We start from the raw sequence: 15,674 nt of genomic DNA, 5'->3' as shown, positions 1-15,674 counted from the left end.
GCCAAATTCTTGGCGATTCACACCCCTAGCACCCGCGGAGCGAAAATAAAAAATTAAGGTATGTCCTTATTCCAAAGAAAATTTACAAATTTTGTGGGGGTCTTTTCTGCTATTAACCCTTGTAAAAGTGTAAAATTTTGGGGAAACCCACTTTAGTGAATTTTTTTAAATTTATTTTACATATGCAAAAGTCGTGAAACCCCTGTGGGGTATTAAGGCTTACTTTACCCCTTGTTACGTTCCTCAAGGGGTCTAGTTTCCAAAATAATATGCCATGTGTTTTTTTTGCTGTCCTGGCACCATAGGGGCTTCCTAAATGCGACATGTCCCCCCATTTCAAAGTATGCAAATGTACTGCGGGCGAACTACAATGCTCATAGAAGTCACACTTTAGCTCCACTTATGGGGTACCTCCATACTCAGAAGAGATGGGGTTACAAATTTTGGGGGTATTTTCTGCTATTAACACTTGCAAAAATGTGAAATTTGGGGGGGAAAACACATTTAAGTGGAAAAAAAAACACATTTTTACATATGCAAAAGTCGTGAAACCCCTGTGGGGTATTAAGGCTCACTTAATTCCTTGTTATGTTCCTCATGGGGTCTAGTTTAAAAAAATGGTATGCCATGTGGATTTTTTTTTTTTTGCTGTTCTGGCACCATAGGGGATTCCTAAATGCGACATGCCCCGCTAGCAAAATTTGCTCTCAAAAAGCCAAATATGACGACTGAGCATTGTAGTTTGCCCGTAGTGCACTTCAGGTCAACTTATGGGGTACCTCCATACTCAGAGGAGATGGGGTTATTTTCTGCTATTAACCCTTGCAAAAATGTTAAATTTGGGGGGAAACACATTTTAGTGAAAAAAAAAAAATTCTCTTTACATATGCAAAAGTCATGAAACACCTGTGGGGTATTAAGGCTCACTTAATTCATTGTTACGTTCCCCGAGGGGTCTAGTTTCCAAAATGGTATGGCATGTGTTTTTTTTGCTGTTCTGGCACCATAGGGGGTTCCTAAATGCAACATGCCCCCCCCAAAAACCATTTCAGAAAAACGTACTCTCCAAAATCCCCTTGTCACTCCTTCGCTTCTGAGCACTCTACTGCGCCCGCTGAACACTTTACATAGACATATGAGGTATGTGCTTACTCGAGAGAAATTGGGCTAGAAATACAAGTCCAATTTTTTTGAATTTTTACAAGGGGTAAAAGGAGAAAACTTATGTCTACAAGAACATGCGAGTAAAAAAAAATGAAGATTGTGAATTTTCTCCTTCACTTTGCTGCTATTCCTGTGAAACACCTAAAGGGTTAAAATGCTGACTGAATGTCATTTTGAAAACTTTGGGGGGGTGCAGTTTTTATAATGGGGTCATTTGTGTGGTATTTCTCAGATGAAGACCCTTCAAACCTGAACTGGTCCCTGAAAAATAGTGAGTTTGGAAATTTTGTGAAAAATTGGAAAATTGCTGCTGAACTTAGAAACCCTCTGGTGTCTTCCAAAAGTAAAAAACACATCAATTTTATGATGCAAACATAAAAGTAGACATATTGTATATGTGAATAAAAAAAAAAAAAAATATTTGGAATATCCATTTTCCTTACAAGCAGAGAGCTTCAAAGTTAGAAAAATGCAAAATTTTCAAATTTTGGGATTTTTCACCAAGAAAGGATGCAAATTACCCAAAAATTTTACCACTATGTTAAAGTAGAATATGTCACGAAGAAACAAACTCTAACTCTGGGATGCTTTTAGTTATCATTCTGATTCAATGTTTAAAGTGACTGTGGTCCGATGTGCAAAAAATGGCCGGGTCCTAAGGTGTAAAATGGCTGGGTCCTTAAGGGGTTAATGTAACTTTATTCTTTCATGTGTTAATTATTGTGTAATGGGGGGGGGGGGGGGGGGGGGGGGACAGACAAGGCTATCTGCCACAAAGACCGGGATCACCGAACAGTGTGTTTGCTTCCTGGCGCTAGAGTGGGGCACATTGCGGATCGGGTTGACCGGTTGCTGGGTGGGGCTGGAGAGGACCCAGCAGTCATGGTACATATTGGCACCAATGACCAAGAGGTAGGGGGGAGTGTCCTTAAAAATGATCTCAGGGACTTATCCTGGAGTACTCCTTTAAGCTTGCAGCCTAAGAAAACTTATCCCCTATCCTAAGGATAGGGGATGAGTTTCAGATCGCGGGGGTCCGACCGCTGGGGCACCCCCGTGATCTTCTGTACGGGGCTCTCAGCTCTTTGCCGAAATAGCTCATTTCGACCACCGCGCTCCGGCTCTCCCATAGAGATGTATTGAGGGGGCGTGTCGGCTGCCGCTTCATGCGGTGGTCAGACACAGCCCCTGGCCGCTGACTGTCGGACCCCCTGCGATCTGAAACTTATCCCCTATCCTTAGGATAGGGGATAGTTTTCTTATCCCGGAGTACTCCTTTAAGGCAAGGACCTCCAAGGTAATATTTTCTGAAATATTACCTATACCAAAAGCCACACCAGCGGCGGGAGATCAGGCAGCGGGAGATCAGGGAGGTAAACAAGTGGCTCAGAAGCTGGTGTAGGAAGGAGAGGTTTGGGTTCATGGAGAACTGGGCCGACTTTACTGTCTGATACCCACTCTACCGTAGGGACAGGCTGCACCTCAATGGGGAGGGTGCAGCTGTGCTTGGGGAGAAGATGGCTAGAAGGGTGGAGGAGTGTTTAAACTAGGGACTGGGGGGGGGGGGGGGGAGATGGTGTAGACAGAGAGGGGGGACTTAGTAATATACCTAGTGGTGGAACAGAGGGAAGGGATAGAATAGTTAATAGGGATAGGCTTCATAGGAAGAGGGGGGGGGGGAAACAAACAAAAAAAACACACCATTGTATTGCATGATGACGAATGGCAGAAATATGTCCACTAAAAAACAGCGGTACTGGAGTGGTTGATGTCTGAAGAAAAAATTATGACAGTGGGTATAACAGACTGTTGGACGATAGCTATGACTGGGCGGTCAACATACAGGGATAGTGTCTATTCAGGAAGGATCGGACAAAACGGAAAGGGGCAGGAGTTTGTCCGAACTGCGGAAGGATATATGGGAGGAAGATAATGTGGAGTCATTATGGGTAGAAATATATGGAGATAAAAAAAAAATAATTCTGGTAGGGGTTTGTTATAAGCCACCAAACATAAAGAAAGAGGCAGAAGATCAACCACTGAAGCAAATGAGGCAGCAAATGAAAATGAGGTGATAATAATGGGGGACTAACTATCCTGATATAAACTGTGAAGGAGCAGTAGAATTGTCAAGAACCACTGCACTCTGGGTGGTGTTATGTCCCACTGAGGTTATCAATGGTGACAGCACCTCACCTGGAGAGTGTGAAGTGGAGTGTAGTAGCGGCAGTTGTGCTGCTCGAGAATTTGTTGAAAATTCTGTGTGTACACACATGTGTGTACACACAGAATTTACAAAAAATTCTTAATACCCTCTCATGTGTAATGACGTATATCCTTGTACCCATTGTGCTATCCTTTTTAGCATTTATTTTATGGACCTGAAGGCACATGCTTTTGCTTAAACGCGTTGTCCGTTTGTTCTAAATCATAATAAACTGTCCTGTGCTTTGGCGTTCCGCATCCTTTTATTCCAGCAGTAGCGCTCGTCTAGTACCCCCATTTTCTACTCTTCTTTTCCTGGTTCTGATATAAACTGGGAGACTGAGACCTGTGAACCTCAAAGGAAACAGGTTTCTGACTATAGCTAAAGACAATTATCTGTCCCAAATGGTACAGGGCCCGATCAGAGGGGGCGCCCTACTAGACTTAATATTAAACAGATCTGATAAAGTAACTGATGTGCAAGTAGAAGGACACCTAGGAAATAGTGCTCATAATGTATACATAATATACATTATAACTTGTTCTTCAATAAGGGAATCTCTCGAGGGGTCACAAAAACCAATGAACTTTAAGAAAGCAAACCCCCACCAACCAACAACTCCCAGCATGCATGCACGGTCAGTCAGTACATGCTGGGAGTTGTAGTTTTGAAACAGCTGGAGGTTTGCCCCCCCATTGTGAACGTACAGGGTACATTCACACAGGCAGGTTTACAGCAAGTTTCCTGCTCCAAGTTTGGGCTGCAGCAAATTTTGCGCCGCACCGCAACTTCCTAGCGGGAAACTCACCGTAACGCCACCGTACCCTAAAAAATAAAAAAATAATTGTATGGCAGTGTTTCCCAAACGGAGCCTCCAGCTGTTGCAAAAACAACAACTCCCAGCATTTCCGGACAGCCACTGACTGTCCAGGCATGCTGGGAATTTAGCAACAGCTGGAGGCACCCTGTTAGAGATTACATAGGGGTATTCTATGCTAGTGATTCCCAAATTTAGGCCTCAAATGCGCATGGAGCTCTCTCTCCTTGAAATATGACAGGGCTCCGAAGTGAAACAGTTTAGGGCCACATATGGGGCATTTCCGTACTCGGGAGAAATTGCACTCCAAATTTTGGGGGGCTTTTTCTCCTTTTACCATTTATGAAAAGGAAAAGTTGGTTGCTACACCAGCTTGTTAGTGTAAAATTATTTCTTTTTTTTTACACTAACATGCTGGTGTTGCCCCATACTTTTTACTTTCACAAGCAGTAAAAGGAGAAAAAAAAAATTAAATATATATACCCCCAAAATTTGTAACACAATTTCTCCCGAGTACGGAAATAGCCCATATGTGGGCGTAAAATGCTCTGCGGATGCACAACAATGCTCAGGAGTGAGTGCGCACTATGTACTTTTGAGGCCTAAATTGGTGATTTGCACAGGGGTGGCTGATTTTACAGCGGTTCTGACATAAACGCAGAAAAAGAAACACATGTAACCCCATTTTGGAAACTACACCCCTCACGGAACATAAGGAGTATAGTGCGCCTTAACACCCCACAGGTGTTTGCACTGACAGGTACGCTTTAAAGAAAACCCAATCCTGATCATGTGCATATCATTTTTAGGTGTCTCGGACCTATATATCCAGAGATATAAGCATTTATCTGCTGGAGAGTTACTTTTTCATTGTGCAGGCTGGAGGGGGCGTGTGAGTCTGTCTCCCTCACAGGACCAAGCCTGGGTGGTCAGCCAATCAGTACTCTACTCTGTAACCCTTTCCTCTCTGTGTAACATGACAGCATAAAACCAGAGAAAGATACTTGGAGCTTGCCTGCAGTAATCAGAAGACATTATGGTGAATTCATAACAGGATAAAATTTATAAATTTAAGAATAGATCTTTATAAAATTAGTGCAAGGATTTTTTTGATTAAAGTACAGCATGTTTGTTTATGAATACATGTTCTGTTTTATCTTCTAGTAAAGCTGGATGCTAATCAGCATAGTTGTCACTATGTGTCAATCATCTTTCACAGACTCCTGAATGTCTGATCAATTTCTTTGTCATTCAGGAGTCTGAGAAAGCTTTGACTATTTCAGCATGCTGGGAGTTGTGGTTAAGTAACAACTGAAGCTGCAGTGTTTGTAAATAACTGAGAGCAGTGTTGCCTCCAGCTGTTTTAAAACTACAGCTCCCAGCATGTACACACATCCTTTATCTGTAGTTTTGCATACACAATAGAAATCTCCTATACTGGATACCGGTATGCTTTACGGCTGGTATCCAGTATGCTGTAAAATCTAGACTAGTCTGTCTGGCTAAAAGACCCCTAGTGGCGGCTATTTTGAGCTTGAATTTCAGGTGAAAATTTTTTTTATTTTGTATTTTTTTTTAACAGGTGTATATTGTGAAATGTCATTATAATGAGTCCTGCAATATATGAAAAGTTTTTAAAGGGTACCTCTCATCAAAAAAACGTTTGATATATTATAGATTAATGTATGCAGGATAACTTCCCAATTGCATGTTATTAGAAAATATGCTTCTTTCTATTTAATTTTCCACTTTGAAGAAATAACCACTAGGGGTCTCCCTACCAGTCCTGGCAGCAAGCATTTCACACTCATGCTGGAGTCCTAAACACTACGAGCTGCCAGTCTGCTTTGTTCACAAAGGAGAACACTCAGAGCTGCCAGCCTGCTTTGTTCACAGCCTGTTTGGCTATGAACAAAGCAGGCTGGCAGCTCTGAGTGTTTAGGACTCCAGTCTGGTCAGCAAGCATTTGACTCATGCTGATCGGGAAAAATACAATAGAAAGAAGCATATTTTTCATTAGCATGCTATTGGAAAGTTATTCAACATTCATTAATCTAAAATATATCAAAAGTTTATTTGATGAGAGGTACCCTTTAACAATGACAGTGCCTCATTAAAAATTCTTCAAAGTTGGATGGAAAAATGAAAAAATATATATATATATTTTTTTCACTAAAATGCTGGAGTTACCCTATATTTCTCATTTTCACAAGGGGAAAAAAAAAAAAAAAAAAAAAAAAAAAAAAAAAGACCTCCAAAATTTGTAAAGCAATTTCTGGTCCGTGAAAATGAAATCTTTTATTTTTCATTTGCACAGCCCAAGATCCAGTTCCAAAGATCTGTCAAACAGCAGTGGAGAGTAAATGTTCACCGCACCCCTTAAATTCTGTGAGGGGTGTAGTTTCCAAAATGGGGTCATGTGAGGGGGGGGGGTCCACTGTTCAGGCACCACGGGGGGGGGGGGGGCTTTGTAAAAGCACATTGTACCCCTAGTTACATTCCTTGAGGGGTGGTTTCCAAAATAGTATGCCGTGAGGTTGTTTTTTTTCTCTGTTCTGGCACCATAGGGGCTTCCTAAATGCGACATGCCCCCCACAAACCATTTAAGCTAAATTTGCTTTCCAAAAGCCAAATGTGACTCCTCTTCTGAACATTGTAGTGCACCAGCAGTGCACTTGACGTCCACACTTTTCGTTAAAGTCGGATGTGTAAGTTAATATTTTCTTTTTCACTAAAATGATGGTTTTCACCCAAATTTTAAATTTTTGCAAGGGGCTATAGGAGCCACCCAAAATTTGTAACCCCATCTCTTCTGCGAATGGAAATACCCCATGTATTTCCATTCTCAGAAGAGATGGGGTTACAAATTTTGGGTGGCATTTTCTCCTATAGCCCCTTGCAAAAATGTAAAGTTTGGGTGAAACCAGCATTTTAGTGAGAAAAAAAAAAAAAAAAAAAAAAAAAAAACATTTACACATCCGACTTTAACGAAAAATAAAAAACCTGTGGGGTGTTAAGGCTCACTGGACCCCTTGTTACATTCCTTGAGGGGTATAGTTTACAAAGTAGTATGCCATGTTTTTTGCTGTTCTGGCACCATGGGGGCTTCCTAAAATGTGACATGCCACCCCAAAAACCATTTCAGAAAAACATACTCTCCAAAATCCCATTGTCGCTCCTTCCCTGTACCTGTTCTTGTTGCATTATGTTCTTGGGCTTAATTTTGCTCTATTTTACTGCCATGGATCCCCTGGTGAGGGCAGACTTTTGTATTGTTGATGTTGTATGCTGATGTAAATTTGCAGGCCCGTCCTGTCTCCGGCCCCTCAAGGCTGTTGGGTCACTCATTGAACCTTGTCATGTATACTTTATATGTTACATGTTCTCTAAAAAATTTTCTTGAATGTTAAATAAATAAGGATACTTTTTTTGTGGTACAAAAATATAAAATAAAAATTTTGTACAATAGGAGATTTTTAAACTACACTTTATGTTCCTATAGGGGACTATCTATAGCAATCATTTGATTGCTAATACTGTTCAGTGCTATGCATAAAGCATAGCACTGATCAGTATTATCGGCTATCTTCTGCTCGATGTCAGACCAGAGCAGGATTCGCCTGGAGACGGGAGGCAGGCGAGGGGCCCTCTGTCCGCCATTACAGATGATCGGATCGCCGCGCCAGCGCTGCAGGTGATCCGATCATCTATTTTAACATGCACATTGCCGCAGATGCTGTGATTTGTGCCGATCACAGCATCTGAGGGATTAATAGCGGACATCCATGCTATCGCGGATGTCGGCCATTACCGGCTGATAGCAGCCGGAACCTGCCATGTATGACGCAAGCACCACTCCGATGCTCGCAGTCATACACAGGACTTAAATGTACGTCCTGGTGCGCACAGTACCACCAAACCAGAATGTACATTTAGGTCCGTGGTCGTTAAGGGGTACTACACCCCTAGACATCTTATCCCTTATACAAAAGGATAGGGGACCCCGTGATCACAGCTGCAGCACCCCACTGTCATCACTGCCCAAAGCAAACTTGCTGTGCCTGATGACCGGCAATACAGGGGCCGGAGCATTGTGACATTTTTTAGCATCCAATAACATTCGCCCCCCCCCCCCCCCCCACCCTTTTCCATTATATTAGATTTATAAAAAATAAAAAGTGTAAAACACACTTAGAACTCACCCTAACATGTTATGAGCGTGGCCAGAGCAGAGAAATAGAAACTCAGACACATGTAGACACTGATGAGGGAGATTTATCAAAACCTGTCCAGCTCACTCCTTTCATTTTTTATCAAGGCCTCTGCAAAATGAAAGAAGCACCCTTTGCAATGGGCAACTTGTAGCAGTGTACAGATGACAGCCCATGGGTTGTGTTGCCCAGTAAAATGCAGCTAGCATGCATCAATATTCATTTTTCATTGCATCAGTTGCCACTTTAGTAGCAGTCTGGTGACCCGACATCTCAAGCAGCTTAACCTCATGTAATCTGCACCTAGTGCGATGACTGAGAGGCTAAAAATGCTTCTGCACCTGCCACACAGTACTTGAACTTGCCAAAAACCTACTTCATACCTTCCATGCATTCATTGACAGATTCGTAGTCTGCATATGTTCTTCCTTCAGGCCTCTTTGTAGGCTGGACCAGCAGGATTGTGTGAGACTGGAAAATAAAATACATTATGCTTAAAATATACATTAAACTTTTATATCCAAACTCAAGTCCTCTATACATGTAGCTTGAATTGGATCTTGCCAGAAAATATTTTTTTGTACTCACCGTAAAATCTCTCTCTTTCTCGTAGCCTTCATTAGGGGACACCTAACTGATTGTTATATGCTCTTGCCACTAGGAGGCACTGACACTAGGAAAAAGAAAAGTCGGCTCCTCCCTGGCAGGATATACCGGCCCACCTGCAGTGAGGCAACCAGTTTGTCACAAAGCAGTAGGAGAAGCCCGAGAGGAAATACGTCTGAAGGACCTTAGAAAGGAATCCCGGAAACAACCCAAGAACCGGAAAAAGTAGTAATGGGTGCGAGCCAGTGAAGGCTACGAGAAAGATTTTGTGGAGAGTTAAAAAAAAATAAAAAATTAACTCCTTTTCTCGGTCTCTCTTCATGGGGGGGGGGGGGGGGTACACCTAACTGATGGGAGGTACCAAAGCAGTCCCCTAGGATGGGAAAAAACAACCAGCGAAAAGGAGACAGTCGAAGACTGAACTCGCATGCCCGGAAGGACTATGGACAAGTCCCCAGGTCGGAGACATACAAGACCCAGAAAAAGAAGAGTTCCCGTAAGACCTCCCATCCGAGGAGAAGGACCAGAACACCAAGGGGGAGGTCCATCCTCTATAGAGATCCAAGGCACCTGGGTCATAGAGAGACGAGGAAACACAGGAAAAAGGGAACCAAATGACTGCGAAAAAGCTCTCCCGCCAGAAAACTTCCAGAAATAAGGGAAGGAGAGCAGAACAGAAATTCCACCCCGACGAACGGATCGCTGGGGAGTCGGGAACTGGACGCAACAGAAGAGCTGCCTGAAAGGAAGGCACACCAAATCAAGTGGACCAACATTGAGAGATCAGAGTGGACCAAGACCTGAGCAGCCCCAAGGAACATCCCGTCAGAAACTGGAAAGGAGGAGGACCAATGAGAGCCCAGCTTGGTCTCCCAGGGTCCAGGCATAGGAAGAACTACTCCAGAGAACCGAGGAGTCGATGCAGTATGACTGACCCGGACAAAGGGGTAGGAAGGGTATACAGAGCACTAGGCGGTGATAGCAGATAGAAAGCACCCAAGCCTAGACTGTAAAATCCACCGTTGAATGCGTGGTAGCAAAAACCAAAGAGTCCCTCTAGCAGGGAAAAAAAAAAAAAACAAGGGTCGCCTCGACAACACAAGTGGAGACCTTCGACAAGCACCCTGATCCTCGCACCCCAAGGAAAAGGGGAGTGGCAAACGCGCTAGGTGCAGAAGGAGCAGGGAAAAAGCAAATACCAGGTGGACAAAGCCCCCCGGCTCCAGCGGCCACCTTCGCCACCAGAAGGAGCCACCGTGCGAACCAAGAGAGAGTGGAGCCCCATACCCCAAAGCCGGGCAAAAAATACAAGGGCCGTTGATGATTAATCCAGATAGTGAAAAGGATGTGCCAGACTCCCCCTGGACAGAGACCCCGGAAAAGGACACCCAGAAGTACAGGGAGGGACTGAACCGACAGGCGCCCCAGCAGGCCCCAAGTCAGAACAGAGGTGCCAACTGCCACAGAACAGCAGAGACAGTCACCGGAAGTCCCGGGCACCAACCCCGAGCAGAGGAAGATGGCTCTAATCCTACAAAGCAGTCCTAGCATATGTAGGAACACAGGATGAGGACCCCACGACAACAGCATCCAAAAGGACCAGCAGGAAGGGAGGTATGCCCACAGCAGACCAACAGAGCGACATAAGAACGAAGAACATAAATCCACACCCCATCTCCTAACAGTGCCAAACACCAAGTCTGAAGCCGCAGACTCAGGAAACGAAGAAGTAACGAGGAGCAGGAAAAAAGGCTGACAGAGTGATCTATAGGATAAAAGGGGTCCCAAGAACCCACATGCACACACTCTGCGGGACAACACCCGGGAGAGAGACACTGGACAACAGCAGCAGCAGCAGAATGTGGGAGATGACCAGGTGGATTATAACACCAGACAGACTGGCCCTTGGCCTAGAAACCGTGAGGCACGTCTGGTGCTGCACACAGACACACAGAGGGGAAAAGAAACCCGCCTGTAGACAGTATCAGGCAAGCAGGCAACCCTGTACCCTGTAACCAGTAAGAGGCGCAGTGCAAAAGGCACACGAGGGAACTCAGACTACAGTAAAACTACCTTGGCAGTGGGGAACCACCAATCACGGTGAAACCATGCACGGAAGATGACCCAAGGTAGCAGCCTGGCCGAGCAAGCAAACCCCCCAGGCGTTAGTGAAAAAACGAACAGCCAGACCGGAGATAACTGAGCACCTAAAACAAGGTGTAAGGGCGGGGAGACAAATAAACACTGCCCACAGGAGAGAGAGGGAAGCAGAGGGACCGTAGAATGCATCCTTCACATCCCATAAAGTGTCCTTTGGACACGCTGGGACAGATCCATGTATATCTCACACACACACACACACACACACCAGTGGGGTACTGGAACCCTAGCCGCCAAAAAACCTCTGCCGAGAGACACTTTGCAGAAGAAATATGCAGACAGTTGTCTGGCTAACTGGTATGAGTCCCCAAGGGACAGCAAGTCATCCAGGCGGAAACCTCACGCCATAGTGAGAATGTGGAAGACCAACGCAGATACACCAGGGATGTGATATGTGACAAGTGGCGCAGGAACCCTGCAAACCACTACCTGACTGACAGTATGTGATATAGAAGACTGGCTACGTTATCGGCACCTCGCTCAGTAGAGGGGTACTGGAACAGCAGTCTCAGATACATCAGACGTGTGATGTATGACAGACATACAGACCACTGACTGGCTCACCGGTATGGGACCATAGCAAGGAAAGGAACCCCCAGTCTGAATGCCTCACACAATCGTGAGGCACCGAAAAAGCAGGCACCCGCTGGTTGATGCAGGACAGGCAGAGAAGACAACCCAGCAGATGGCTGACTGTCGTGACTGTCGTATGGGTGGTATGGGTCCAAAGTAGACAACGATGCATCCCATTGGCACCTCACCAGCAATGAGGTACTGGAACCCAAGCTGCAGAGACCTAAGCTGTCGGAGGATTGACAGACAGTGCGGCAACCATGCAGATCACTGATGGACCAACCAGCATGGAGCCACAAAAGACAACCGCTCTTACCCTTGGCACTATGTAGAGAGGAAATGTCCGGCTTACTGGCATCTATCGGTACCTTACCCAGTAGAGAGGGACTGGAACACCAGTCACCGAACAGCAGCCGGTCGATGCACGACAGGCAGAGCAGTCAACTATGCAGACCATCGACTGACCTGCTGGCGTGGATCCACAGAAGACAACCATACATACCATTGGTACCTCGCTCAGTAGTGAGGAACCGGAACTCCAGCCGCAGATGCAACATGGGTCCATGGAAGACGTAACGAGCCTTAGAGTCCTCAAGGCACATCGGGTCAGGTCTTTATATATCGTACCCTAACAGAATTGCAGCCCAGACACCTCAGCTGTGGGATGCATTATAAACAGCAGAGGAAATCATGCAGACCACTGTCTGGCTTACTGGTATGGGTCCGGAGGGCACATCGGGTCCATTCTTCATATACTGCACTCAGTGGGGTATCGGAACTGTAGTAACAGATACATCAGCCGTGAAACAAGAGACAAACGGCAGAGGAGACCAAGCAGACCACTGTCTGACATACTGGTATGCTGAATACACACCAGGAAGACCTCCATATACCGCCCCCAGAAGTGGGGTATCAGAACTGCAGCCATAGGCATCTCAGCCGTGAGACGTGTGATAAATGGCAGAGGAAACCATGCAGACCACTGTCTGGCTTACTGGTATGGGTCCTGAAGAGACATCGGTCAGTTCTCCACATACCGCACGCAGCAGTGGGGTATCGGAACTGAAGCAATCAGCCATGTGTGGAACATATCGGGACAGTCCTCCACATACTACACCAGCCGGGCTACCAGTATGGGCGAGTCATTCCATTGGACATCTCGCACTGGAGAGAGGGACTGGTGGGCCAGCTGCTAGATGGTGACTCTAGGAATCCAGGTGCAGACATCAACAATTAAACAAATATAAGGCCAATGCCATGATTAGCCACAAGAAGGAGCCAGAGTACACTAAAGTGACTGAAAAGCTGCATTTTTTTAATATATATATATTTTCTGCAATGGGGACTTAAGTCCCGCAACCAATTCCCCTCCAGACAGGTGGCAGCCTCAGGAGCGGCGTCTGCTAACCACAGAGCTCCGAGGCTAATAGTCACAGCCCGGACAGGCTCCAGCCGGGCCGCAGCCTCGGGAGGGCTGGTGGACAAAGCGTCGCCGCCTCCCGAAAAGGAGGGGCGGAGCTAAACTCCGCCGGAAGGCACTGCTGACCACCGTACTCTTGTCCAGTCCCGTCCCCCCCCCCCCCCCCCCCCCCCAACACGCTCCGGGCACTGATTACCAACGGGGTGCCACGTGCATGATCCCAGGCGTCCCCAGCTCCGGGACTCCCGCGATCAGGCATCTTATCCCCTATCCTTTGGATAGGGGATAAGATGTGTAAGCAACGGAGTACCCCTTTAACCCCTCACTGTCCGGACTCCCAAAACATTGGGGGGTATTCCTGATCAGCATCTGGATTGCACTGCAGGCCTTCCAGAGCCAAGAACTCAAAATATTAGGCTGAACCATATGGTCAGCATATATATATATATATATATATATATATATATATATATATATATATATGCATTCAGATAAGGAAGAGCTATTTGGCACCTGTGATTTTAAATTAACTCTTTGTGCGCAACTATCAATAAAGATTGCACTTTTATTATAATAGATGGTGTATGGGAAGAATGGGTACTTTACTGGGCCATTTTGATGGTCTATAGGAATTAGACTCCCCAAAACAGCCCCAGAAATAGGGCCCTCACTGTCCGTAGTACACTACTGCTCGTACTGCTAGGGGAGAGGAGGGAAGGGAAGTATACTCACCTCACACTTTACATACTCACCTATCTTCACATGCTCACCTGGAGACGTCCTCAGCCAGCTTTTTAGTCACCTGCATCACGTCATGCTGCTACAGCCCAAGACGAGCAGGAAAAATAGGGGGACCTGGAGCCACGGTGCAACCCCATGCGCTGGCTGTTGGTGGGAAGGGGTTAACGGTGCATTGGAATCTTCGTCAAGGGACGTGCCCCTTAGCCGCAAATGGGGGAACAGGTAGCGCCATGCTCCTGAACCCCCACCTGAAAAGGGAAACAAAAAGGAGTAAAGAACCTGACTAAACAGCCCTTACTATAAAATAATTTAAAAAAAGACCAGGTCTGGAGAGCTCCAGACAAGTGACACTAGCTAAAACTGGTTGCCTCACTGCAGGTGGGCGGCTATATCCTGCCAGGGAGAAGCTGACTTTTCCTAGTGTCAGCGCCTCCTAGTGGCAAGAGCATATACCCATCAGTTAGGTGTCCCCCAATGAAGAGCGACCGAGAAAACACGTGTTAAAGGGGTTATCCAGCATAAGGTGATTTTAGTACGTACCTGGCAGACAATAATGGACACGCTTAGGAAGGATCTGCGCTTGTCTTGGGGCTAAATTGCTATGTTGTGAGATTACTATAACACTGTGCCTAGCTGTTTGTGAACTAGTATTTCACTGTTTGACTTTTTTTTACTACAAATCCCACAATTACATCTCCCTCCTACACATCAGCCACCCCGCCCATTGAAACATAAATGAGCTGCATCCATTTAAATCAGTGTGGTTTTCAATCAGGGTGCCTACAGCTGTTGCATTAGTTGCAGATTGATCCCTCCACCCATTGAAGCAGACAGGCTCCCTGTAACCAGTTGACTAGTGAGTCATGTCTCAGCCGCATTGCAAGCTGGGGAAAAAAAAATCTGAGACAACAGTAATTTTGTATGCTGATAAAAATAAATAGTGGGGTGAAAATCACAGAAGAATTGTGAGAAAAATTTCACACACACGTACAGACACTATATTATTATGAACTACACTAACTTTACAGCCCCCGTAGCAAAGTCAAAAAAAATTCCAGTCATTAGGATTCCAAACTACACCAGCCCCGACCTGGCTTACCAAACTGTGTTTACAAGTTCCAACTGAGACTTCTCGTGCAGAAAAGCTGCAAAGAGGAGGACTTCTATAAAGTGGTGTTCTGAAAGGATTTATAGTTTTTTTTTGGCCAAATTTATCAACTCCCCTTCCCCGTGTCAAATGTAAGCAAAAAGCATAAATGACTAATAGACACAATGATAAATCTCCCCCATTATCTTGACTCTGTAGGGCCATACAATGATATCCAATTTATTTAGTTTTACTAAATAAATTGATAAATTTGGCTCACAAAAAATAATAATTATAATAAAATTATATTATATATACATACACACACACACACACACACACACACACACACAAGTTTTACCTCTTAAGGACCCAGGACGTATGGGTATGTCCTGGGTCCCGGTCCTGCGATATAACGCGGGGTCACACGGTGACCCCGCATATCACAGCGGCCCCGGCGTCATAATGAAGCTGGGACCCGCCTCTAATAGCGCGCGGCACTGACCCTTTAGCCGCACTCTCAAAGCTGAGCCTCGCGGCTAAAAACGAGAGTCAAAGTTGCCGGTTAGCTCAGGGAGCTGTTCGGGATCACGGCATCCCGAAAAGCTGTACTACAGGAGGAAGGTCTCTCACCTTCCTTCCTGCAGTCCGATCGCCAATTGAATGCTTCAAGCCCGAGATCCAGGCTT

General features: G+C 45.5%; 1 protein-coding gene across 1 annotated transcript in view; it reads right to left on the bottom strand.

Annotated features, from left to right (window-relative positions):
• The window catches only part of ERH (ERH mRNA splicing and mitosis factor), a 52,867-nt gene that overhangs the window by 24,388 nt on the left and 12,805 nt on the right, over positions 1-15,674 (bottom strand). The window contains exon 2 of the mRNA XM_056546334.1: positions 8,782-8,869. Coding sequence (XP_056402309.1) covers positions 8,782-8,869 — 88 coding nt within the window. The remainder of the gene's footprint in view (positions 1-8,781; positions 8,870-15,674) is intronic.

Source organism: Hyla sarda, chromosome 11 (assembly GCF_029499605.1).
Source record: "Hyla sarda isolate aHylSar1 chromosome 11, aHylSar1.hap1, whole genome shotgun sequence".
NCBI classification, from domain to species: Eukaryota; Metazoa; Chordata; class Amphibia; order Anura; family Hylidae; genus Hyla; species Hyla sarda.
Note: the sequence above shows the minus strand (reverse complement) of the source record. Positions and strands in the feature narration are given on the sequence as shown.